This window comes from Opisthocomus hoazin, chromosome 26 (genome assembly GCF_030867145.1).
Source record: "Opisthocomus hoazin isolate bOpiHoa1 chromosome 26, bOpiHoa1.hap1, whole genome shotgun sequence".
Lineage (NCBI taxonomy): Eukaryota > Metazoa > Chordata > Aves > Opisthocomiformes > Opisthocomidae > Opisthocomus > Opisthocomus hoazin.
In genome coordinates, this window is record NC_134439.1 from 3,742,940 (window position 1) to 3,769,941 (window position 27,002).

The following is a 27,002-nucleotide window of genomic DNA, read 5'->3' on the forward strand; positions in this document are numbered from 1 at the left end:
CTTAGTGCATTTCAGGAGCTTCTCCAAGATTTTTGACAGTTACTTCAATACGGGTTTTTCCTCCGATCGAAATGATAAGTTGGGTTGTTCATGTTGTCCTTTGGCTATCTGGAATGGAGTTAGTTCATCGTCTCCTCTGGAATGCCACGTATTTCAGGCGTTTACCCTCGTGTCTTCTCCCCTCTTTTGTCTGTCTACCCTTCTGTCCAGGAGTTACATTTTCCCTTTTAAACATATTCTCGCAAGCCGCTGAGAACCACACAGCTATCCAATGGAAATCAAGTAATGAATGTCTTTGTGGAGGAAAAGCATTAGTAGGCACTAAAAGCTAAAATCCATCTCCTAAAGGTGTGGTGCGAGTGTAATCTTCTTACATTATCTGTAGTGAAATATTAACGTAACAGTTTGAAGTTGGTTTTGCAGATGAGTTACTGGTTGTCTGTGTTAGGCTGTTCATCTCGCTGACTGGAGGTGGAGAACCAAGTGCTCTTGACCCGGAGGCTTCCGTAGTCTGCAGCTGACAGGAGGAACCTTACAGCTCCCAACTCGTGCTGATGCCGAGCACCTGCCTTTCATTTGTCGTTAATATTTAGTGCAGCAGGTAGCAGTGTGAGCCTTCCTTGTTCTATCTGCACTCGATGCCGTGTTACTTGGCGTCTTGCGTGTGGCTCTGTGGTGATGAGACCCCCGGCCGGGCTTCCTGCGGCTCTGGGTGCTGCTGTGAGGTGTTGGGGGTGGCTGCTCGCGGAGGGTTTGGTTCTTCAGTTGCGGTGGGGGTTTTTTCCAGGCTAAAGGTCCTCGTATGGAAATTTAATTCAGCTGAAATTTTTGGTGTTAGAATCCACAATATAAACACACAGAAAAATTACCAGTAAAAGGGTTATTGCTTTGTCTGAATTATATTTGAAACTGGTGACTCCAGGACTCTGAAAGACAAATAAAAAGTCAAAATAAATTCTTCATGGTTACGCCATTCATAATCTAAAGAGACGTGCTGAGATGCTGTGCCAGACATTTAATTTCTTCAAGGGCAGTGTCAAGACCATGCAAGAAGAACATGAGAAAGCAGCCATCCCGGCTCCCCCGAGCCAGCCACTCCTCCGTCCCGGGCTGCTGAAAGCGGGAGCGTCCCTTGTATTCTGACCAGTTCCCTTTTATTTTTCTGTCCCTGGCAGGCACCTCCACAGAGAACGACTGTGCTTTTGAACCCGACTACGCCATTCCGCCACTCCCAGTGACCGAAGGTATGCAGCACATTCGGATTATGGAGGGCATGTCCCGCTCCCTTCCATCCTCCCCCTTACTCACACATCAGTCTATCAGTGTTCGGCTCCAACCTGTGAAGAAGTTAACTGGTAAGGACTTTAAATAAAGTTCAGTGGGGCTTTTAAGGTCCATTGGTGCAAAAATCTGTAAGAAAACGCTTTGAACGAGCTTCTGTGTGCCAGTCATCGTTTGTTTATTATAGCAGCTACTGCAGGCAAAGCCGGGAACAGATTGGGTTGCGCGCTGACAGAGAAATCTTTCTGTTCTGAAAAGGATCTCTCTGTTTTACAAATAACCTCTAGTTTTCTGAGAAATTTATGGCAGAATGGGCTTCAGTTCCACATTGTATTGTGGTTTATGCGCAGTGGAAATGTTACAGTAATTTTAAAGAACTTTATGCTAAAATTTTGAATGCTGAGAGAATACATCAGAAATAATGTACAGCAAAGTGATTTTTTTCGTGGTTCATGCATATTTTTGAACTGTTTTGTTTATCTAATCTGCTGGGATTGTGATTTGAACACCTAGAGATTTTAAAGTAGGTGGATTTTCAAAAGCGCTTGAGTCTAACGTATTTAAAAGCCTGACGTGGTATTTCTGGGAACAGTTTTGAGAAACTTGCTTCTTGCCTCCAACCTGCCGTCCCTCCGTGCCCAGCTGTGAAACCGATCAGCCAGCGCACGGCGCGTGCACCGAGAGACCCCCCCGGGAAGAGCTTTTACCCCACGTCATCAGACCTGTGCTTACGAAAGGGAGCTCTGACACCCTTTGTACCTTTGGGTTTCCCTGCCCTGTGGGGAAGGAGAAGTTGCAAAGGACGGGAGGAGAGTCCCGGGTCAGGACGGGGTCCCTGTGCAGGAGCCCGCGGTGGGCCGGGCCCCTTCCCTGGCAGCAGACTGCGGGAGACGTGGGAGAATCAGCCAGGAGCGGATGTAAAGGGACGTGAAAATAGTTTAAAAGAGAAGTTTCAGTGCATTGCCCAGCGGTCTTCATGGAATCACAGAGTGGGTTGGGTTGGAAGGGACCTTACGGATCACCTCCTTCCAACCCCGTCACTCAGAACTTCCGCCATGTCGCTGGTTTTGCTGTAAGACGTGAAGGCCTAACCCAGCTCTTCTGGGGGAGTGAGAACAGCTGTGTGGCTCAGTGCTTCAGGAGGGTGGATGATGGGAAGCTTGGAGGGATTTGTGGGATTTTGGGGATTTTTTTGGAAACACTTCCTTGTGGAGAGCGTCCTTGCGCTGGCAGTCCCACACCGGGGCTGGGCGGTCGGCCCGCCTGGCCGCTCGTCCCGCAGCGTTTCCGTCTCTTCTGCAGAGCAGCGAAGAGCACGATGTGTTGGGCTGCACCAGAGCAGCCGCCAGAACAAGCTGAACTTTTAAGTTTGGTTTTGTCTTTTAGAATCATAAAATTCAGTAGCAGATTACAAAAGCAGTTTCAAAACGCAATCCATTTCAGCTTAGTGTCTCTAAAACCTTGATAGTTTTTATTCTACTTACCAGTACTTTCCTCCGGTACGAATACACCGCTTGCAGCCCTGCGTGGGCTGGGAAGTCTGTGTGTGCTTGTGGCAAACTCCTTTTTCTTTTTTTCCTTTTCTTTTCCTTTCCCTGCCACGTAGTACTGGGTAGGTGTGGAATCCACAGCCTTCCTGCCACAAAAAGCAGAGGTTGTGTGAAAAAGGACAAAAATAAACCCAGGCTATTTTTTTCTTCTCACAGCATGTCTGTACTTGTTTAATTTACTGCATAATGTATAGCTGGTTTGTTCCTCCTTTTCCTGAGTTTTCTCCCATGATCCTCACATTCATCCACTTTCCTCTTCCTTTGGGTTTTTAACTTACTTGTGGGGATTTTCTGTTCTTTGTTTCATGTGACTTCCTCAGTAGAGGCGGGTAATATTAGCCAGTTCCAGAGACCTTTTTTCCAGTTAGGAAAGGATGAAAAGCATTACATTTTACAAATAGTTTAGGGCCTTTGTAGAATCTTTATCTTAGTCATTACTCTCTGTCGCCTTCTTTTGACTGTAATCCTTTGTGGTTTTATGCTCTCCTGTTGTAGCTGTGAGTACCAGTGTATTTATGTACGTACCGGAACAGTTCATTACTCGTCTCTGAGATGTGTGCAGAGGGTTTCAGCTGTACCCCATGGAAAGAGCAATTTTTCTTACAGCCCTGCAGCTCCACTTCTCTAACAACTTCCAGCCTGCTCGGTGAGCTGCCTCGATGTGGGTCATAGAATCATAGAATGGTTTGGGTTGGAAGGGACCCTAAAGATCATCTGGTTCCAACCCCCTGCCATGAGCAGGGACATCTTCCACCAGCCCAGGGTGCTCAGAGCTCCATCCAACCTGGCCTTGAACCCTGCCAGGGAGGGGGCAGCCACAGCTTCTCTGGGCAGCCTGGGCCAGGGCCTCACCGCCCTCACGGTGAAGAATTTCTTCCTAATATCTGATCTAAATCTGCCCTCTTTTAGTTTAGAGCCTTTCCTCCTTGTCCTATCACTGTACACCCTTGTGAAAAGCCCCTCTGCATCCTTCCTGTCGGCCCCTTCAGGCACTGGCAGCTGCTCTAAGGTCATCCTGGAGCCTTCTCTTCTCCAGGCTGAACAGCCCCAGCTCCCTCAGCCTGTCCTCGTAGCAGAGGTGCTCCAGCCCTCGGATCATCTTCGTGGCCTCCTCTGGACCCGCTCCAACACATCCACGTCCTTCTATGCTGGGGGCTCCAGAGCTGGATGCAGGACTCCAGGTGGGTTCTCACGAGAGCGGAGTAAATGGGCAGAATCCCCTCCCTCGCCCTTCTGGCCCCTCGGGCTTGTCAGCAGACATTAACCTCCTCCTGCTTCTCAAAATCACAGCTTAGCCTAGCAGATTAAGCTCCGTGTATTCATAATTATCTTTTTTGCAGGTGGAAACAGATCAGACTCCACTTAGCTCCAGACTCGGAGAGCTTTTGTTGGATTTGGCAGGGCTGCTGTTTGCAGTGTCCCGCTAGTTCCTCAAAAGACCAGACACTGGAGCTCCAGTGGTGGCTTTTACAGGTGGCAGTGCAAAGGGAGGGGTAGCCATTCGACAGGCTTCAGGGGTTTGGGCAGCTTGCCGAGACGTGTGCTCAGACACCAGTGAGGTGGGCTTGTAGAGCCGTGCTGTAGATGTTCTGCGGGTGAAAATGCGTGCTCCGTGGTCGGTCTGGTTGGGAAACTACATGTGATGAAATCTAGACCTGAACGAGATGCATACAAAACAGGATGACGTCAGTAAAATGCTGATAATTGTTATTACACAAAAGCAAGAGGAGAGAAGTGTAGGCTCCTGGTTTTGTTCGGAGGTCCGTTTTGGGGCCATGCACAAGAATGCATTGGAAATTGATTGGGAAGAGGACTACGTCTGTCTTCTACTTGCAGACTTCTCCTTTTCCATCTGTTACAAACATCCTCTTCCGGCTAGACGTGGTCCGGAATAGCCCGAAAGCACATGCTGATGTTCTGCACGTACGTGTCTTGATGACTCCAGTGCAGCTCCTGATATACTTAGAATTCAAAGTGTGCTTCAGTGCGTTGGTGGATTAGCATGATTTTTTAAATTATTAGTTTAATTTACTGTTGATATTGTAAAAGGAAGGTGTTTATTTTACATCCTCACTCAATCATTATAGGAGTGTGCTTTCATTAGGGTAACGTGTAAAGGAACTGGGAAAGTAATGCTTTCCACTCTTTGTTGTTCATAGTATTTATCGCATTTCTTCAACTATTTCTTATCTTCTGTCTCTCTTATTTACTACTAATCCGAGAGCTTTAAAAAGAAAAAAAAAATATCAGCAGCTGAGAGAGATGGCTGTTGAATGACTGACCATTTACTGTGTCAGCAAGTAAAAAGGTTTGGGGTTTTTTTGCTGGGGGACATCGACTGGCAGGTTGTAAAAACCCTCCTCATTTTTATTCATTAGTAAACCAGCATGATCTGTAAAAGAAAGAAAATTTGGAGTTAGTATTAGATTTGTGAAGACGAGTTCGCAGCCTTGCGCTGTGTTTGATGTGTTTCTCCCCAGTTTCACCTAATAGCCCTCTCTGATTTTAGAGAAGTCTTGTGAGTGCCATCGTAGCGTCCTCAAATTCCAGCAGAACCGATGAGCAGCTTGGTTCCAAAGTCTTCGCGTGACTGTGGGAGCTTTCAGATCAAAGTGAGCGGTCGGCAGTTGGCGAGTCCGTGCGCGGAGACGTTTCCCAGCTCGCGCTGGCGGTGATGGGTTCCTCTCTGCCCCGTCTGGTTCTGCTGCCCGGCCGTTAATCCTGCACAATGACTGCAGTGATTCCTGCTGGAAAGGGGATGAGGGCAATTCTGGGAAACTCAAGCATTACAAAGAGAGGCTTTTGTCCATCTGACAGTTGCCACATGGATTTTTCAAAGCAACCTTCAGAGCATAGAAAATTGTTGAGAAATTATCCAATTGCAGGGGCTTTTTCATGCTGTTTGCTTCTTCCATACATTTGTGTGTGACTAACCCGTTCATGTCGTAATTTCCATATCTGCGGCGCGGCCGGTTAGCAGAATGGTACCATTTGTTACATGGAACACTCTGTTGTCGCGGGTTGTTTTTTTTCACTAAAGATTAAATTCCTAAGAGCATTTGTAACAAAACGTGACTGTACTGATGGCTGGATGTGTGCTTTCTGCAGTTCTTCAGAGGTGAAAATGTAAATACAAAAGACTCTTTGGGCTCTTCACAACATGATTTGCTCACGTTCGAGGGCGAAGTTATCCAGGGTCATTGTGGATCTGCGTGTGTCCGTTCCAGTGGAGGTCTGTCAGCGCCGATGGGGAGGGGGAAGCAGCTACTGAGATGGCCCCTTCTCGTGGGCATCGGGGGGGGTCACATTGATTTGGGGTTTAATTTAGCCCTTGAAACAGGAAAAGAAACCTGTATGGTGCACAGAAACTTGCCCGGTAGAAAAGGCAATGCTATCTATCTTTTTATTTCTTTACCTATTTATTAATTTATAATATAATCTTTTAAAGTTCTTTACCTGGCTGATTTGTAAACAAGCTAGCTTTTCATCCGCTTCATCCACTGTTAAAATGTCCACTTTTGGTAAAAAGCCGTAGGAACACGGTATGCGGTGCATCAGTTCTCTTACCCGAGGAACTGAGGTCACTTGCTAGCATGTTGGTGTCTGAGTTTTCTGTGTGTGGAGACTTGGCTGCATTCAGAGGTTGATAAATATTCAGTATGGTGGCAATTTTCACTCTGCTGAATAGTCTGGTGATTAAGAAGAACTAAGGTCACTGTGGCTCTAAAGGGTGAAGTAGTAATAGGCATCAGTAATCAGCTCTCCCTCTCCTGCTGCGGTAACCTATTGTTTAGCAGTAGCTAAGAACATATTTTAGATCAGCGTGTTCAACCTCAGTTTATGCTGTTTAATAATTTTTTTATAACAACAGTGGCTTTATTAGCAAGTGTAATGTGAAAAATACATAATAAAAAATTAAAAAACCAAAAACAAACCCCACCAGCCCAAGAGAAGTGTGTGAAAGACCCCATTTTGATTTCTGTCTGGAATAAAATTAGCACTTAAAGGTTACTGTGTTCACGGCACAAAGAGAGCAACCATTTTCAGAACCATTGGGTTAAATCTTCTGCTACACACCAAAAGCGTATCGTTGATGACTCAAAGCCACGGCTGCGATGAACATAATGCAGTTGCGTTGTATACCTTCATTCAGGAGAGCATCGCTTTGCAGGAGGGGTGCTTGTGGAGATGAATGTATCTACAAAGTGCTTTCCTGAATCGATGCCAAGAATAGTACCCAGCGTTGTATTAGGTTAAAAGAGGAGATGCTGGGCTGAAAGCCTCGGCTGCCCGTGCTTTATTCTGTTTCTGCGGAACCCACCACGTGCGAAGGATTTGCACAAAGCCCGGTGCTGCACTGAAGTCCTCCCCGGGAAGGATTTTTAATTTACAGCATGTAAATTTATATGCACAGGGATAATTTTATTCACCACTGTACTTGGCTATTTCTATTTTTTTTCTGTTGAATGACAGATTGCAAGCTTTATGATTCTTTTAGAAAGGGCGTTTGTGTGTGAGTACCCGTACACAGAGGGAGGAGGGGAGAATATTATCAAGGAATTGAGGAAATAAATTCCGTTTCTCTACAAGTGGCCTAGATGTTTAGGTTCGGATTCTCAAAGGCCTCATTCCTCCTGTATCCAGCGTGAATTAGGTGCTTCAGCGTCTTTGAAGACATGGACCTGAGGAACTGGTTTCACTGCAAATCGCCTGCTTTGAGAACATTCCTCCTTTGTGCCTTTGGAATGTGGGAACTTCCCCGAAGAATAAACTTCATAGAAGCGAGTCGGAGTGCTCCTAGGTGTGTTCAGGCAACTAATAGCGTCCTCTTTCCTCGAGAAAACGCGTACTCTTTCTCTAGATCCTGCAAAGATGGCAAGAGCAGAGCGGAGCAGGCTGGAGACTCGCCATGACACCAGCGAGGACCCACCGCTGGGGTTCTCAACACCCTCCAGACCCAGCCGGGCTGGGGACACCCGTGGGTGATGTCCCCTGTGTCCTCGTCACCTGTGACATGTGTAGTGCTGGGAAATGGGCGATCTGGGGTCTGGTTATCACCCTGGCCCTCTGCGTCTTCCTTCGCATCTCTTGGGAATAGCCGTAAGGATTCTGGGTTCTTCCTTCTCTGCATCTTTAGCAAGTGGTTGAATATTCTTGATGCTAACTGTAATTGTGGGACTGAAAAAGCTGAGATCTCTCTACATGGAAACTCTAATTGTTTCTTGTTTAATGGTGACAAACCAGATTAATAATGGCAGCCCACTGGGACTACTTATTCTCTCGAAACTAATGCACTCACTCAGCTGGGTGTGAACGCGAGCGATGGTCAGGCAGCTGCTTTAGGGGTGTGAGGGCTGGGGAGAAGCTGGCCGTGCCGGTACGTGTTCGTTCAAATAAAGCAGGATAATAAATGGAAAGGATTTCTAGAAGTTTAAATGTCGATTGCTGAGCAGAGACTTCAGAACTACAGTGTTGTGTCGGCGTTTGGTGGAACAGTTGCAGCCCTCTTGATGAGGTGATGTTGTCTGTTTGAGCACATGCGTGAAGTGAGAAGCATCTGGTGGTGGTTGTGTACAATTAGGTGGCTTGTTCCCTTCTATGTCAGCACAGGATATAGACCTTGGTCTTCTTCATAGCTTGCTATGGCAACTGTATGGAGGAGTTGGCTTTCGCTGCACTGCTTTATCTGGAGATGCTTCAGGGGCTCTGCCAGCTTTCGTTGCACAACAGCGACTGGTTTACAGGTTGAGCTGGGGCTGGTTCCCTGTCTCCAGGAGGAGTGGCTGGGTCTCTGGTGGGTGGCACCGCCGCTCGGGCAGTCAGCCGCCTGATGGTGCTGCAGTTTGGTTCATCTCAGCCTGGCTCCGGTCGAGACAGAGCTGCTTACCTGCACGGAGCTGCGTGGGATCTGGGGGTCTCAGCCGTACCCTCGTTCCTCGCAGATGGTAGTTTGGGTCACTGTTAGCATCCCGTTGTTTTCCGTACTGAAGAATTTCGGTTATTTCAGTTTCAGTTATTTGAAAACACTGCAAAATCGTGTTGTTTCGCTGTGTTTTGGTACAGTGCTCCCAATGCAAACGTGTCTCAGATGATTGATGCGATTGTGCGCGCGGTGATTTGTGCCGCCTGCTTCAGTCTGAACAAGGCAACCTGTGCCCAGCCGAGGAGAAGGGGATGCTGCAGCTTTAAAGCATCCAAGGGCTTACAGCCTTTTAGTATAAATTGTTCCCAGAATCCATGTCACAACTCCTTATATGGTGCTGCTTTTTTTCTCCGAGTTGCCATGACAACAGCAGCACTGCACCATTCATCAGCTCTGGTCCTGGGCTGCATTGCTAGCCCTTCGGCTTACTCCGAGCTGGTCGGGGGAGCATCAGTGAATCAGTCACTCCGGTATACTGCGCCATTATTTACCTATTCTTTCAGCAGTTTGCTCTAACAGAAGAGCAAATTAAACTGCGCCAGAGAAAGAAACTGTAAAAATACTTCATTTTTCCCCCAAGGGAGGCGTATAGTCTACATTTGCTGCAGCATTCTGGAAGGAGAGGCTCTTTAATGCCGAGAGACTTAACGAAGACAGAAGGCTCTGTGTCTGTGACCATTTCCGAAATCATCTTCGAGCCTGCTCCCTGGGGCCGGAGAAGATGCAGAAGTGATGCTTGTTAGGGGTGGCGGGCACCGCAGGGAGACGGTGCCTGTGCTTCTGGGAACGGAGCCTGACATCAGCAGCGGGAGGTGTCACCTGTAACATCATCCTGACGTTGGGAGCAGCAGCACGGAGCTGGCGCTGGGGAGAGGGGTGGGCCGGAGGAGGGTCTGCGCTGGGTGCTGCTCTGAAGGCACCGGTACCCACGCACCCGCAGGCTTGCTGAGTGCCTGCTGCAGGATCGCCCGCTCGCAGGTGATGGGGAGAGAACACAAAGCCTCGTGAGTATCTGGACGATCTGTCTTGCGTGGACTTTGGTTTAAATTGTGTTAGGCGTTCCTTGGCCTGCTTTAACTCTGCAGAAAATCAATGTGGAACCGGGATTCCGAGGCTGCTGGCTTACAAGGAAGCCATTAGAAGGTTTGCAGGGTTGGTAGGGATTGTGCTGCTTGGATGATTTTTCTTTTAGTTGTTGCAATACTTTTACATAATCTGAGTTTGTCTCCTGCTTGCTAGGGTGTGCAGAATTTCATGTACAAAATGTAAAATGAATGTGCAGTGAAAAAATTCCTCTCTTCAGCACTGCTAAAATAGAGCTACTGAGGAGTGAGCTGAAAAATACCACAGATATCAGGAGTGGTTTGTGTGAAAATTGAGGACAGTGGGGTTGACATAAGGTTTTCCTTTTGCAAATGACCACAAATTAGATTTGAGTGGGTTATAAGAACCCTGCGTGCAGTGGGAGAGAGATTTGCTTCTCACTAAGAGTGAGATTTTTAAATTCAATGCTACTGGAAGAGATACAAATACATAACAATCATATTCAAGGTTTAATTTGAGGAGACGCTATTGAAGTGCCTAGTGCTCATGTTGCATTTAATTTTTGAGGTGCATGGTGCTTAAAATTGTCGGTGTCAGGACAGACTTTCATCCTTTTTAGGTATTTTTATATCATACTGTTTGCAGCGTGCTTGCGTTTCTTTTTGTTGCTTTCTTTAGCTGTCATTCTGTCAGCACGACACTGATCTGAAATTCCTGGTTCTCGTGTAGGAGTGGAGGCTGGGTTGGAGGCCCACTCCTGCGTTTGAGCTGCACAGCAATGACAAGGGCTGAGTTACCGGCGAAGGGCCGTTAGATTCGAGGGGGGGGTTGGTGTCAAGATGCGTAACGTGTTTTTTCCATGCATAATTCATTTTCCATTTAATTTTCCTTGATGCATGGCAATCCATGGCTGTCCATTTATTCTGATAAAATACAAGCAGAAAACTTGTATTTGGTCAGGATTATTGAGTTGTCCCTTTTTAAAAAATGACGTAAAAGACACGCAACGTTTCATCCTGGTTTTGGCACCTGCGTTGTCCATCCTGTCCTGTGCTCTCGTGTGGCAAACCCTCCTGTCTCCAGCGATGAAACCTGCTGGAGGAGGATACTCTTTAAGTTACAAAAATGTATGCAAAATATTTTTTCCCCGTTGTGTCAGTTCTTACTAGGTTTTTTTGGGATGCTTCATCCATTATTTTTGGACTCGTGATTTGTTTTGACAGGTGTATACTTCACTGGAAACCAACTGGGCTTGCAGAAATAGAACAGGTGGATGAATGTGTCTCTGTGGTACCCACATATGTACATTAATCTTTATTAAACATACATAACTCTTTATGTGAAATGGGTTAATTCCCCATTTAAATTCTTGGGGGGCTCCAAATCTGTCCCTGAAATTTATACAGCTAAATAGTCTGTCTATTTGTAATTTTTTGAATTAAACCAAATCCTGTGTGGAGGGCTTTTCTGTTGTTGGAGACCTGTCAAACTCGTGACGTTTCTGCATTAATTTCAGGGTAGCTTGGATGTGACTTTTATTTTTTAAGTGGAGGGAAGGAAAAGAGTGTTATGTCATATTTATTGGCTTTTGAAAGTCACTAACCAGTTTTAGCGTGGATTTTCCCAGATGCTGCTTACAAGACAAACCCTATTCTATCATGTTTTGACACACAACCGCCTTCCATATTGACAGAAGAGAAATCATAATAGAGATATGCAGAAACTCCCACGTGCTTTCCCTTGATGTTTGCGTGTGAGATTGCCTGCCTGCCCTCCAGGCCTGCAGAACCTTTATCATTTGCTCTTCCCCAGGATTCTTTTTTTTTGCATGGAGGCTGTTGAACTGCTCGGGTTTGCAGATGATGGGGTAAACATGTCATCTCAGCACTACAGCTGGGAAAAGGTGATACTAGCTGTTCATTTCAGGTGTTTGTATAGATGCTTAGGCACAGGGAGAACCCCAAAGGTTTGTGTTTAGTGCAGGTAGCGTTAAAAAGGCAAACAAAATAGCCCTGAACCTCCGTGGCTGTTCAGAAGCTCGGAGCTAGGAGTCTGTCCTTATTTCACACTGGTGCTGCACAAAATGGAGCATCTGTCACGGTTACACTTCTGGTGTGTGAGAATTTTAAGACGTAGCTAAGAGGTTTCTATAGCAAGAGAAGGTGGTGTAGGAAGCCTCCTGTGGAGTTAAATCAGGCCATCGCTCTTCCCTTTTGTACGTAGTTCCTCCTCCTGCTCCTAGAGCATGCCCTCAAAGATGCTCTGTGCACTTGATCGTGCCGCTCCTCGGGAGCAGAGGGGCCTTCACAGGATACACTCTCTTGGAATAAGCCCTTGTTTTCTAAGAAAAAGCCCTCATCTCCAGCTGGGCTGCTTGTTTTCTAATCCCTTCCTACTCCTATAACAACGAGACAACCTGTTTTGGAAACTCTTCTTCCTGCGTCCTGCCTGGCACCACTGGGTTGTTGGGTTGGATTACTTGTCTGAAGGCTGACTGTTACTTTGGCAAAAGTTAATTTCTGATGCGATCCATACGTGGTTGCCTCTAGTCACGTAGGAAGCTTGGGTCAGGCTCGTCAAGACATGGGTATGATCGCTAAGTTTGGAGTGATGCCACTTATTGGAAGTTCCTGCAGCACATGTACAGGATTACGATGGGGTCCCACATTGCAGAGCTGCACGCTGGATCTTCATCGCAGATCCCCAGCCAACGCCCCGAAGAGACAGAAAGTTGAGAATTGACACTGATCGTTGGCTCTGGACCATTGCTTTGGCACTTGCCGTCTCTTTCCTTGCTCTGTGGTGACTCCCCTGGAATAGCTGTTGGTGCTGTGTAATTCCATTCTGGAGATGTTGCTGATTTAACTGCGTGCATATGATTTGGACTTGTACCAAAGATGTCTTTGGCCCAGCGTTCGAGCTGTATTCCTGTATACCTGCACGCCTTCTGTTGCCAGAAACCTTCGCCAATGGTTCTTGCACCTCAAAATACGCGATAGCGTAATCCATCCCTCTTCCATGCACTTCCTTAAGAAATAACATATTGTTTGTTACCAAGATATGATTCTTGATTTATTTCCAAGTACATATTGTGCGTATACATTTCTGAACGAGCTGCTTTCTTGTGCCAGCATCAGCTTTTTTAGTAGTTTAAACAGTAGGCCTCCGAGTACCCTGTTTGTTGAACTGTAGCTGCAGCTGATGGGCCTGAGGTTTTGGTGCTGCACGTGGAGATGGGCTTTTTCTGTCAACAAAGAAGAAACGTTCTACAGCTAAATGAAATGAGAAGATAAATTCATCCAAGCTGTTTTGAAATGGTACTGTGACCGAAGCAAAAAAAATAATCCTCACTTATTGACTTGGTTCAGTACCTTCCTGTTTATTACAGCAGATATTTAGGGTGCTGACACGTGCTGTGCTGTGACTGAGTGCCGCTTCTCTCGCAGGTCCAGTCCATGTCTGTCACGGTCTGAACTTGGCTGGGGCTCGTGGTGGCTGCCTGAGTGCCTCCTCCCTGGGGACTTCGTCCCATGCAGACGCTGAGACTGCTGAGCAGTTGTGGGCAGCACCTTGCCCAAGGATGGCAATACGCCTGGCGTCACGAGTGGTTTTGAAAGGGTTCCTGCTGGCTGCTTTGAAGAAGCTCAGTGTCTAACGGCAATTGCAGGTGGTGTCGAGCCTGCTGCCTCACCAGGTGCTGCTTTAGGTCTTGGTACTCAGTTGTTCTTCAGGATTTTTTCAACACACAATTAGAATTTCTGTATCCTCTCCCTCCATCTCCCCAGTTAGAAAAGATGCTTTTGGAATCATGTTCCCAAATCAGCCTGGTGGTACAGGCAAGAGGCATGGCAATGGGAGATGAGCATTTTGTGAAATATTAGAACATTTCTAAGAGCTTTTATGTTTTCTTGTGTTTTGCACAAGAGAAATCAGCCATGTGGTTCTGTACCTGTTGCTGGTGCTGCTCTGGAAAATAGAGAGATTCTTGCTGCCCACCTAATCCGAGGGCAGGTTGCATAAGGGGATGAGAATAAATAACTCCACGTTGTCTTCTAGTAAAGGAATCACTGCTACGGAACATATGGGCTTAGTTTTATCTTGTACCATATTTGTTAAAAGTTTATGTTTGGACAGAAGGCATTTATGCGTGTATAAATACATTGTTGTGCTGAAACGTTCTTTCTGATTGCCAAATACCCAGCGCTGCTGTGCAGGAACCAGCGTAGCATTGCACGTCGGCTTTGTTTATACACACGAGATGAAGTTTCTTCTTTCATGTTTGCATCAAAATGGTACTTAGTATGTAGCGTTGTGTCAGAGTCTGAGTTCAGAAAGAAGTGGTTTTGCGCTACAAATATTTCATTACGTGATAATCACGCAGCTGTAACTTAGCTTCATGGCAAGTTTATGCAGAAGCTGTGGTGCCCTTTGTTTCACAGTGTCAGATACCGTAAAATTTCAGCAGGGGAAAAGTGTTGGTCAGCTTTTGTAAATCTGGGTTGGCAGATGCTAATTTAAACCTAACATTGTTCTCTCCCAGTGTTTTAAAATTTCACCTCTTAAGCAAACAAAGCCTGGTTTTGGTACCTTTGTTTTCAGCAGGGTGCGGTGGGGTGTCCCGTTAGTTCATGCAGAGGTGAAGGAGCTGGACTGTTGCTTGGTCTTCTACATTCTTCTGCTTTTAACTCTTTTATTCTTTCACAGTTTTTCTGTGATTTTTCTCCATAAATGCAACATAGGCAATTTTTTGTATACAGATTCCCATCTGCTCTGTTTCTTTAGGAAGCAAGACTTTCTCGATTCTTGCCGTTCAGTGGTAGAATCTTGCGGATCAAAATCTATTTGTAGACAAGTTGGCGGTTTAAGTTTAGTGTTTTTTTCTCTATTAGAATGTCCAATTTTGAATGTCCAATTTTCTATTCAATGAGTATGTGACTACAGAGAATGATTTCTACGTGACTTTAAACAGCCCCTTAAGCTTTAGTTTTGTCAAAGGTTTGCATTTTCACTTCATGAAAAAATAAAAAAGACCAAGTTCTTCCTAGGGCAGGCTTTGAGATTTCTAGAAACAGTGTGAACAGGTGAATAAACCTGTCTAACATTTAATTCCTATTACTGTTGCTCTTGTGAACATTGTAAATCTAAAGGAGCTATACCAAAAACATAGTAAATCCAACCTGTTGCCAGGCCGAGCTTCTGCTATAACCACATATTCGTGAACAAACCAGTTGCTTTTTAAAAAGAACTAAATGCAAGGAAAAATTAACTTCAACAGAAGCAATCAGCTGTCCCCCTGCAAAAAATCCCCAACCAAACTTTAAATAAATTACGATGAGCACTGCAGTTCTGTACGTTCTAACTGTTAAATTATTGTTATTGGCAATGCTGTTACTGCTGGTGGTGATAACTGTCAGCCAGGGAAGCTTTCACACCGCAGTACCTAACTTGAAGATCTTCCAGCGATGAATACAAAAACCACGGGGGAATTGTGGCAGATGTGCACCAGGACGTCGCACCAGCCAGTGCTGGTGGAGAGCGGGTTGGTCCCGCACCAGCCGAGGGCCAAGGCAGGGAGCTGTTGGACTCCGTCGGGCTTCGCCTGTTGTCTCAGCAGTGGTTTTTTTGTATAGAACTTCTTGTCTCTTTTCATCTTTTGTGTTCCTGCAAAGTATCCAGTCTGTTTAGAGGGTCTGAAAGAGGGCCGTGAAGGCAGCTCGCCTGGTTCGCTTCTGCTTTGGAGCCCTCAAAATGGGCGACAGCAGAGTGAGCAGAAGAGGAGAGATGGTGTGAGGAGATGGGACAGCTATCAGATACCGTGAAAACTGGATAGGGAGAAAGCGTAGATGGAAAAAATGAAGCTTCAGTTCAGAGGGGCGGAAAAAGAACTCTCAATTTGACAAAGGATAAAGTGAAAAAGGGAAGATGAGGCTGCTGAAGATGCGGAGAAGATCCAAGGCAGGTGCAAGTTGGGACGAGGCAGGTTATGAAACGAGTGTTTGTTCTGGGAGTTGCCTTTGTGGAAAATAGCACGCTTAGGAGCTTACAGAGGAGCAAGTGTACCTTTGATCCTTTCCTTGTAATGCCCTACTTAAAAATTTCTGTGGTGGATAGGAAAATCTCAGCAGAGGAAGGAGGAGCAATGGCAGTGCCCGGTGTCGCCAGCAGTTCTTCAGCTGTCGGAGCTGGACCAAGCGTCGCTCTTGCGTTACAGGCTGATTTTTGATTTTTAATACACCCCCCTACCAAACACACACCCACTGCGCTTTAAAAAATCGGTCCCTGATGAAGCTGGATTCTTCTCTCAGGCACACGAATGGCACCTGTGGCTGCGTTCTGCAGAATCAGCCAGCCACCGCGCGCGTTCAGGCGCAGGGATGGATGGGGCGTCGCAGAGGGAGCTGTGGTCCCGTGTCTCTGCGGTGAAGAGTGCAGCTCCTTGGTTTGGTGCCCTTTGCAGGCTGTGGGAAGTTGAAACTTGAAATTTCAACAAGGTTTTCTGCTGCAAAGATGACGCCAGGCTTAGGAGAATACAGGGGTGGTTTTCCCCCCGTTACACTTTTCTTTCTACCTTCTCCGTCATGGAAGTGAGTAGGTGTAAGTGAGAAAATGTTTTCTGGAGGAAGGTCACCAGCGTGGTGCGTTTCTTGCAATAAATGGTCACTGGCCTTGTTGCGTGCCATGGCTGTTGCTTCTTCAGGTTAGAAACGGGTGCTGCGAGCACTGCCTTCCCTGCAAAGTGAACATTATTTTCACTTAAAGGACTAGAGAGGAGCTGGCCCTTCAGGGGACGTCGTGCTGCTGTCGCGGGATGCACGTGCCACCAAAGTCTCACAGCGATTGTTGGGTCGTAAATCCCGTTACGCTGAGAAAAGCTGCTCTCCTGTGTCTGCCGGCGTCGTTGACAGAGGCAGGTCCAGTTGGGCTGCTTTCACCATCTGCGTTCACACAAATAATCACGTTCATTCAGTGTTTTAATTAAATCAGTTAGGCACACCGTGGCCCCTTGTCCCGGTTCCTCTGTAGAAGGAAAGGCTGGTGAGCAGTCGTCACTTCTCAAAACAGAAAGTTCTGACAGCTCATTTACGTCTACAACTAAATAAAGAATTTTAAAAGTGAAGAATAAATTACAGAAAACTAAAGGTGGCTGAATAGTAGCAATTTCTTTAAGTAAAAAACCCACCTTGTAAACACAGCATATTACAGTTTTTCAAGTGCTAACAAACAAGTTCAGCTAATTCAGGCTTGTGTCTTGCCACATAAGCAGCTTCCTATTAAGGATATAATATTCTGTCAAGCTCCTACTAGCAAAAAAATATGGATCCTAAATACAGTTTCCTGTCAATTGAACAATTATGCCTACATGTCAGTGTAATTACAGGTCTACCTTTATCAGCCAAACCAACTCAATTAGTTTTACCATAGCAAAATTTGAATGACTGACACATAAATAAAGTCACCTTATCTATTCACATCTTTTACCTCATTTTTAATGCTGATATCAATTAATGAACTTCTGTTGGCTTATCTGCTGTGTAGTCCTGATCATAAACAACGGTGTTGTGTAGCGAACAGGTTCTAGTCTCATATGTGCTTTAACATGGGATTACTTGGGCTTTGAGCGGCAGAGTATCTTGCAATTTAGCCTTCTCTCTCATTGTGGTTACGATGTCTTGGTATGATCTTAAGGGTATGGTGGGAGAATAATTCGATTTTCTTTAAGTGCAGCTTAGGCTTACTCTTGGCCTTGGCCTCTGCCGCTTCTGTTCCAGTTTCATTTGGCTGTATAGTTTGATGCCCGCCTTTGATCATTCTTGGCTGCTTGTAAGATACTTAAACAGCTTTCTTGCAGCAATGTCTAGAATGAACAATTCCTTTTTGTCCTTCCTTTTCAGATCCCTTGCAAGCCTAGTATAGTTTTTGTTTTTTTACCACTCTAACAATAGAGGAGCATTACAATCCGGCACAGCCCAACCTCACCCGAGCCTTGGCAGAGGCGGCGGGTACCAGCCTCGTGGTACGGACGCTGCGGAGAAGGGAGTGTCGGGGAGGTGGGTTTGTCTCCGATGGTGGCAATGGGAGAGCAGGTCAGAAAACCAAACCGTGACAAAGCACGAGGACTAGGAGGTGTGCAAGGATGCTCAATTACTGTCTTTGCTGTGTAACCTCTCGTTTAGAACTTCCTTAACACCAGGCGTCTGAAAGGTGGTTATTATGGCTTCGAGTACTCAAAAGGGCTCTGAGGGAGCTCTGGGAAGCTACAGACCTGGTGGAGCAAATGAATGGGAAGTGTTCCGAAGGGCAGCGTTAATGCTCATCTGCATAAACAGAATGTAGTGGGAAAAAGTGAACGTGAGTGTTGCGTAGCGGCGTTGGGCTCCACCGGCCTGTCGCGTGGCTTTGGAAGAGTCGTCGCCCGTGCGGAGGGGAATCCACGTCGAGAGTTGCCCTGAGTTTTCTGAAATGAGGTCGGCGGTGCAAAGCTGGGAAGTGGTTTGTCAAGCTGTGGTGTTAGTTTGCAGGAAGCTCGGCTGCGAGGTGTTGTGAATGCTGAAAACCTATCTCGAAAAGTGACCGGTTGTGTTAATGGAAGATGACTTCGTTGCGGGCTTCGGGGGTAACCCCTCTGGCTCAGAGTCCCTGCATCGCCATGTGCAAGAGAACGTACAGGGCTCTCATCGTCCGCTTTTCCGTGCCCTCTTTTTCCTTGCCCTTTCCTAGGAGCCTGGTGTTTGCTGCTGGAGGCGGGTCGCTGAGCGGTGCGCAGCCAATACCTCCCCTTCGTACGGGAAGGACGGCGCTTCGCCCGGGCACAGCATCGCCTGCCCTCGCCCGCAGCACTGCCAGCACTAGGCAAAATGCTGGGGGAACGGGGTAGGGGAACAGCGATTCTGAACACTCTGGTTTAATGTGGCTTCACAGCTACGCGTTGTGATTCAAATTGTGTTGTAGTCAAATCTCAGTGTGAATAAAATTGGAGAGAAGAGCTGTACAAAAGAGGGAAACACACACTACCAGGAAGATTAGCCTTAGTTTGGAGGTGGTTATACTACGCTTGCTCTTTTCTGTGGGAAGAATCTTCAATATAGATATAAATATATTTAAATATATTTTTCTTTTTTTCTAGTGACGTGAGATAAATTAAGCTGTGTTGAATGTTGAGATAGGTTTCCACAGCCTGGCTTGTCCAATGTCTACAATTTAAAAAAAGTCCCTTAAAACAAAACCCCCTTGTTGGGGACGCTGTAGCAACCAGGCATTTTTTCCCCAAGATCTGTCTTTCAGTCAGCTTCATACAGAGAAGGGGAAAGTATGTTTGCTTCAGTAGCTGTTTAATTAGTTTCTGATTTCTCTCATGAAAGATTGTCTTGAAATCTGAGCATTGTGTTTTGACGAGTCGGGCTTTATGTTTAGAAAAAAGTGAGATGGTTTCTTTCTAAACAGTGAATTAACAGGGTTACCTGTAATTTGATTAAAGTGACCGAGCTCTTTGCTGCTTTCTTTAGGATATCCAGCATATCCAGGTCTTTTTTCGACGATTTTTCTCTTTTTTACTGCCAGTGCAGTACTTGAGTCACTGAATTGCTGAAAGAACTACTCCAGGATAGTAGGAGATTGAATGGGAACACAGCTCAGCACTTATGTTCTGTTGCATTCTCCTCTCATCTGTTTTAAATTTAACATTTAATGAAATAAAACTGTTGGGAACAGAGATGTGAGGGGGGCGAGGAATGCTTTCCCCTCCAGCTCTGCCCTGTCCTGTTTCTGCCAGCTGGGAGGATTCTTTGGGTGCTGAAGCAGAACTTAGGTAGGCTTAAAATTTGGATGAGATGGGTGCATGCTGTAGTCCCAGGTCTTCAACGCTTTTTTTTTTTTTTTAGTATAACCAAAGTCTGCAACTTGAAAACTGACTGCAACAGATATTTATGAAAAATGTCAATGGGTGAATTGCTTATTTTTGTAACAAGATGACTTGGAAAGCTGGAGCGAGTGATGTTGGCTTCCTTTCTCTTCTTTCATCCTCCTCCTCTTACACACAGGTTTCTACCTTCAGTCACACATGAGGAATTTCTTCTAAAAGAGGCATTTTTAAAAGATGTCAGAAGATGCTGAAAAAAGAACTTTAGATGGCAAATGACGTGGAGAAGTCTACTAATGTGACACAGCTCCGAGGAGTCAAAACCAATTTGAAAAGTTCGAATGGAAAGATTAAAGTGCCACGTCCTCCTCCTGCCATGTCTATATGTTAATTAAATAACTTGCTTCTCCTCAGAGCTGTCTCCCCTACGGGGATAAAGACTTTTTGGCAGCCCACGTTGGAAATAAACTTATCTGCAGGGGAAGAGGGAGGGTTTTTTTCTTTCTGGGATCATTAATAGGAGCAACTTTCTTCCTAAAGGCTTGCCAGAGTGTTGTAGGCAACAGCTGCTCGACAGATTCACGCTGGGATGCTCTGGCTGGTCCACCCTAGGACTGAAGCCTTGGGGCTGGCCCAGGGGAGGCCGGCGTGCCGTCTGTCGTCTCCAGCAGGGAGAAGTTTGATAACAAAGTGCTATTCCATTTACTCAAAATGACAGAAAACTGTTGCATAGTAATAAGCGAAATGGGAATTGAGGTAAAGTTCTTTCTGGAAGTGAAGACTGCGTCCAGGTTAGCATTTCATGCAAAATCGTTTTCTTTCTGAATATGCAAATTTATTGCAAACATCATTGTACTAGTCATTATTGAGCCCTTCACACAGATATCTCTAGTATTTTATTCTGTGTATATTTAAAATACACACAAGCCTTTCAAACCCAAGTTATTTTCTCCCTTGAGAACTGATTAGGAGTGCCTGTTCATAGGGAAGGCGATTTCGATCAATTATTTGTTTTTATTTGGGAGAGGTTGTTATCTTTTAAGAAAGATGAGTTATAATTTGATTTAATTAAAATACTCGTTCAGAAGACTTATTCCTTTCTGCTGTTGCAGAACACCTTTTGTGCCGTTACAGCTGTGGCTTGCTGTGGTTTTCTGTGCCTTGTGCAGAACTGTTCCTGTGGAGAGAAGGAGAGGGTGAAATAATTTTCCAGTGGGGTCTCTGCACTTCTGCACAATTGCAGAATCCACTCCTCCGGAGAAGGTTATTCCTCGTTTTTACAAGAAAAAAAAAACATTTTCAGAAGCAGTAATAGGCAGAACCTTCATGTTACAGATTTCTTACAGTTTAAAGAAGAATTTTTTAATTAAGACAGGTTTTGATAGTTGCTTGTTTTAGTTCTCCTTTCCACTCGCTGTTCTTCCATTACCAGCTCGCAGGGCTCTCTTCCTGCTTTTTGTGCTCTGTTCCTCTTTCCACCTTCATTTCCTTCAATTTTCTTGTTTCAGGACCTTATCTCCTAAACTAAACATGTTCTCTGAAAGTTTTGGAACAAGTATGGTGTTTCCAGACAACACATTGTTCTCACTACTTGTATGTTCTGCCCTACCCTCAATGCTGCGATAACCGTGTGGTGAAAGGAGAGAGGCTTTAAAACATAATTAAAAAGGCTTTTATACTTTCCAGTAATGGAAGGGAAAAAACCTGTTACTGTTACACAGTGGTTTCTGTAAAATAAAGCTAGATTATCTAAAGAAGGATGTTAAACTGTCATTTCACTATTTTAATTTTAATGGGTGTTTTTATTTTAATTTATACCTAAAAATCCTAGTTACATATAGCTGGTACGTTAGTGCCACAGCAAAGATAATCACGTGGCCCGTAATTTTCTCTTTTTACGGCTTTTCCCTCAGCCAAATAAAGAGTCATTTGGGATCAGAGGCAGCACTGAAAGCCACATCGCTCGTGTTTTGGGTGTTGTCCAGCTGGGTTGGATCTGACAGTTATTTGTTCCAGGAGCTCCGCAGATCAATAGCACTGCAGCAGTTAAAACATTTTAGTACGAGGGAGACTTCAATAAAGTCTACTCTCCGCAGCATTACGTAGCCGTTGGGCAGCTTCCAGCACGTGAATCAGCCTCTGGCACGGCAGCTGTCGTTGGGAGCGAGAGCTGGGGAGCGGATGATGCGCAGAGCGCCCGCTTTGACTCCTTGAAACGCGAGCGAGCTGAAGTTTGCTCTGCAAACCAGGGCTCTGGCTCTTCCTATCGCAGCCCAGCTTGGGCAAGATTCAGAATATGGGAATAGATGATAATACTGTGCTTAGAAAATTGACAAATACAATGTTTAAGTGCATAATTCCGCTCCTCTTCAGCTGAACCAGTCGTGAGGGATGAGCGTGCAGTGAACACAGAGCGGTTCACTCGTTTTCATCGTTCACGGCAGTCTTTCACCTCTTTAGCCTGTGATAAAACCAGTATTTTTACACAAAGATAGCAAATTCCGTTAGTCTGTCCTCTTCTGGCAGAGGAATGCTCAAAGCACAGTTGACATTCAGCCATACTTGTGTTCATAAGGTGGGGAGAGGACAAAACTGGGGAGAAAAATTGATTTTGAGCCGAGCTCCTTGGCCAGACTCTGCCCAGGACCTGCCCCGTAGGAGCAAGCCAAGAATTGAGGTGCGTGGCCGTGCTGTGTTTGTGTTTGTAGCGATGAAGCGTCTGCGTAATAAAAAGCTGTAGTGGTTTGCGGTCATGCAGTCTAGGGCACCAGAATCATAGAATGGGTTACGTTGGAAGGGGCCTTAAAGAACATCTGGTTCCGATCCCCTTGCCATGAGCAGGGACATCTTCCACCAGCCCAGGGTGCTCAGAGCTCCATCCAACCTGGCCTTGAACCCTGCCAGGGAGGGGGCAGCCACAGCTTCTCTGGGCAACCTGTGCCAGGGCCTCACCACTCTCACGGTGAAGAATTTCTTCCTAATATCTAATCTAAATCTGCCCTCTTTTAGTTTAGAGCCATTCCCCCTTGTCCTATCACTGCACACCCTGGTGAAAAGTCCCTCTCCATCCTTCCTGTCGGCCCCTTCAGGCACTGGCAGCTGCTCTAAGGTCACACTGGAGCCTTCTCTTCTCCAGGCTGAACAGCCCCAGCTCCCTCAGCCTGTCCTCGTAGCAGAGGTGCTCCAGCCCTCGGATCATCTTCGTGGCCCTCCTCTGGACCTGCTCCAACACATCCACGTCCTTCCTATGCTGGGGGCTCCAGAGCTGGGCGCAGGACTCCAGGTGGGGTCTCACGAGAGCGGAGTAAAGGGGCAGAGTCCCCTCCCTCGCCCTGCTGGCCACGCTGCTCTTGATGCAGCCCAGGACACGGTTGGCTTTCTGGGCTGCAAGCGCACATTGCTGGCTCATGTTGAGCTTCTCATCCACCAGCACCCCCAAGTCCTTCTCCTCAGGGCCACTGTCGAGCCACTCTCCGCCCAGCCTGTCCTTGTGTTTGGGATTGCCCCGACCCACGTGCAGGACTTTGCACTTGGCCTTGTTGAACTTCATGTGGTTCACACAGGCCCACTTCTCCAGTTCTCCAGTGCTGGTGAGGAGCCGACACGAGGAGAGGTACCCTGGGATGGTCAGTCCGGTGCTGATGCAATGGAAAATGAGTCGCCATTCCCTCCAGCATCTTCCTTGTCCACTGATAGATTGGTTTCTTGCGTGTCTTTATGGCTGTATACACACGCACAAAGGTTTAGGTGTACATCTATATTTTCAAACCATGGAATGAGCTCAGATCTACTGAAATTACTGCCTGAAAAAATACTTTGTTCAATTAGGTCATTAGATGGTAATAACCCTTTGTTAGTGAAACGTTCCTTCCAGAGCTCAAACTGAATTTAATAGATGAAGCCTTTTGCTAATCCATGATAATTTCCTTTTATCAATGCCTTTTCATCTAAAGAAAACATTTTTTTAATTAAAATACTAACTCATCGATAAATTATGTGACAATGAAATGGTAATGAAGAAAATGCAGTAGAATTAGGAAGCTCAATAGGCTGAACTGGAACACAGTGCTAATGGAGATGAAATGATTGCTCGGAAAGAGTAACATACCCGGGTTTTTCTTTGCTTTCCTTTCCTTTGGTAGTAGATCAGATTCGTGGTGGTGTTCACAGGCAGCACCAGGACTGATCCCAGTGCTCCATGCAGGGGCACGGAAGGAGCAGCCGTCAGCGGCTCCTGGTGCCTGACATGGTTTCTGTGTCGGAGGGGCCCCGCGGCTCGCCCGTCCTGCTGGCTCCAGCCCCCAGAACGACGGCTTTGGGAGTGACTGGTACGGGAGTCCGAGTTTGAGGAGTGTTATGAACTGGGCTGACAGTTTCTGTTTCTCAGGTGGGCATACTTTCTGAATCCTCTGAATCTCTGTTTTTAAAGAGACTCTTCCAAAGCCGGTCTGCAGGCTGCGTGACGTCGCAGCTGCTAATAAAATGTTTTCCCTGGTGTTGGTGTAATGGGGCTTCACTGCAGTTCCAAATACATACTTGCCTATTCTAAATCCAGAATGCTGGTGTATGCCTTTGAATTCACAGCTGGCTGCAGCATTAGATGACAACGTTATTTCTATTCTGTCATCAGAGGAAGGGTAGCGGAGCATCTCTGGTCTCTGCTGACGGAGAAGCGGTGGTGGTGGTCAGCAGGTCTTTGCGTTTGATCAGCGGTATCTTCCGTTGCACGGCTCCTCTGGTGTAAGAAGCCGCCTGCGGGTCAGTAATCAGCAGGCAAACCGGAATCCCACATGACCGTTTTCTTCTTTTTTAGGAGGGCTGTTTCTCTCAAACATACATTCTTTTTTCCAAAAAAATACGTTTAGTACAATTTCAAAACTAGTTTAGACTCCTGTGTGTTCTGGAGACTGGGGTCCAGTCGTTGGTGACAGCGTTGTACTTACAGTGTCTGTGTGGATATTAAGGACAATTAGCATGAAAACCGAGAAGGAAATAATTTCTATCTTTGTCCCCACTGGAAGGCAGACAATCTGCTACAGAAAGTGTCATAAATGAGCCAGCTAATTAAACCTTCTGAACGCCTGCCCTGGTAATTGTTTTGCATTACGTGGTTAATTCCTACCCTAGAATTACCATCGCTTTCCTTGCGCAGGAAGAGTTGCTGTCAAAGTCAAATGAGAATTTTATTTGGACTGAAGGAAGGATTTTCAGCTTTGCTCTACTGGCTTGGGTACCCATGGGGATTAATTCCACTAAAACCTGCAGGAACTAGCCCCCAAAAATGTACAGTATTCATTTTAAATAACTTCTGCAGCTATTTAAATTTGAGTTCCTACGTCAGCAGTAGCAAGTCAGTTCTTGTATGACGCCAACGTGATGTTCGTACGGCAGCGAGCAGGCGGTGGGACACGGGTGGCGAGGCAGTGACTTTAGGCTGCTTGTAATCGGGATGTTTTTCTGAATTAAATGGGCATTTTGCTGTTCTGGAAAGCCAGCGTTACTAGCTACTGACATCTTCACTTAATTCATTACATTTTTTTAATTGGTTATTGAAAGTATCCTTTTTTCCCAGTGTTTTGGGAAGAAATACTGCTCTCTGCTCCAAAAATTGCAGTTGTGTGACAGGAAGGGCTGCTTCGATGCTGATTAATGCCTAGAGGCGGTCTGCTTTGTACACAAAATCTTATAGAAATAAAAGACCTAATGGACCGAGGCAAGTATAGAATACTTCAAATAATTTTTTCATGCTTTTGATAGTCTTGGTGGTGTGGGCCAGACGCTTCTTCCATGACTTTGGTTGTAAGATTTGCCTGCGCTCACAGGAGGATGTTCAGATCCTGGGCAAACTGGTGTGCATGGAACGTCACTTTTATGAAAAGATCAGTGTTATCCTTTAACATTTGGCTAAAAAATGGCAAAACAGATTTCTGAATTTGTGGCGTTCCCATTTGTTACTTATTGCAGTAGAAAACTAATGCGCAAATACGAACCTGTCAGGATAATCTTCGTTTGGACAGGAGTCAGGAGTGCTTAATTCTTCTACGTGAAAATCCTCCTTCCACGTAATCGGGTTACATGTGAGTTAGGAGGGCTTTTTGTCTTTTCAAGTTCAGAATATCTGAAATAAAGTATTGCTCTGCTGTGTCCCGGTCTGCAGTTACGCTGAGAAGATTGTACTGACGTGGGCCTTTTGATGTGAACTGTTGTCTCGAAGTCGTGTTGACATAGCGTGTCTTGTCTGGTGGTAACGTGCGTTTTGAAGACTTAAGTCTTGCTTTTTAGGGAACAAAACCATAAATACTGTAAAATGACATGGATAACTACACTTGCAGTGCGTTGAGAATTCACCGTGTTGTTAGGATGAAGTTCTTCGTTGCCCTCAAGAGAAGAGTTGGCGGATCAGTTTGTTGAACCCATGAGCTGATGGCTTCTGCTGTCGTAGGTCCGGTGTTTGGAGAAGGCAGGAATTAATCGGGCCATGGGGTCAGCTCCTCGGGGAGGAGTAAAGAAGATCCCGAAGAGAGGCAGAAATAAAACCCGTGCTGAAAGGGGAGACTGCTGCAGTCGTTCCTTGCGGATGGGAGCTGACCTGTTAGGTGCTGATCGATCAAAACGTGCAGGTTCTGCGTCTCCTGTAGGCTTCTGGAGTCCACGCAGAGAGCGGCAGCGTTGGCAGTGGCAGCCCTTTCTTTGCTTTTCCAAATTTCTTCTTCGTCTTTGGGTTAGTAACTCAAATAATCTGTAGTGCAGTACCTTCTGGTGACAAGCCCATTGCAGTCGTTAACATCTCTTGAACTATGAAAACCCCGTTTGTTCTGTATTTGAGAATAAAATGAGCATTGCCAAGTGTCACATCGGGTGATTTATGGTTCTAGTGTTAGCCAGAAATTGTAAGGAAAGAAAAGATGAGCTATTTCTAATATGTATTATAAAAATGACTGTCACTGGGGCCATGGTAAAACATTTGAAATAAACATATTTGTGAAAACTACAATTACAAATGAAATAGTAGTAGATTGGCCTGTGCAGAATTATTATTCTAAACAATTTTCATGCCAGAGTAATAATCTTCTCAATATTTATGTGTTTTCATTACATCAGTATCTGGCACAAGATCATTACCGTGAATAATTTTTTCAGTGGTCTTGGCCGGTTTGCAGGCTGACAGGGAGCTCGCGTGCGCGGGGTTGGGGTTTTTCTGTACCATCGCCCGCTGCCGTGCGGCACTCAGCGCCGGGCTGCGCAGCCGTGAGCTTCGCGTGCCGGGGGGATGGCGGCAGGGCCGGGGGGAGCGGGGGGCTCCGGGCTGCCCTGCTCTCCGTCGCTCCCTCGGGCACGGCTCAGCTCC

The 27,002-nt window shown here is 46.0% G+C and overlaps 1 protein-coding gene across 11 annotated transcripts in view; it reads left to right on the top strand.

Annotated features, from left to right (window-relative positions):
• TANC2 (tetratricopeptide repeat, ankyrin repeat and coiled-coil containing 2) overlaps positions 1 to 27,002 on the top strand; it is a 261,577-nt gene that overhangs the window by 99,081 nt on the left and 135,494 nt on the right. For 8 of the 11 annotated variants that reach the window (XM_075443400.1, XM_075443403.1, XM_075443404.1 and 5 more), the window contains one exon: positions 1,176 to 1,355. The exons of 1 other annotated variant lie outside the window; for it this stretch is intronic. In XM_075443400.1, the coding sequence (XP_075299515.1) occupies positions 1,176 to 1,355 (180 nt within the window). Of the gene's footprint in view, positions 1 to 1,175; positions 1,356 to 9,197; positions 9,759 to 27,002 lie in introns of those variants that run through there. 2 more of the 11 variants (XM_075443407.1, XM_075443409.1) reach the window with 2 other exon arrangements.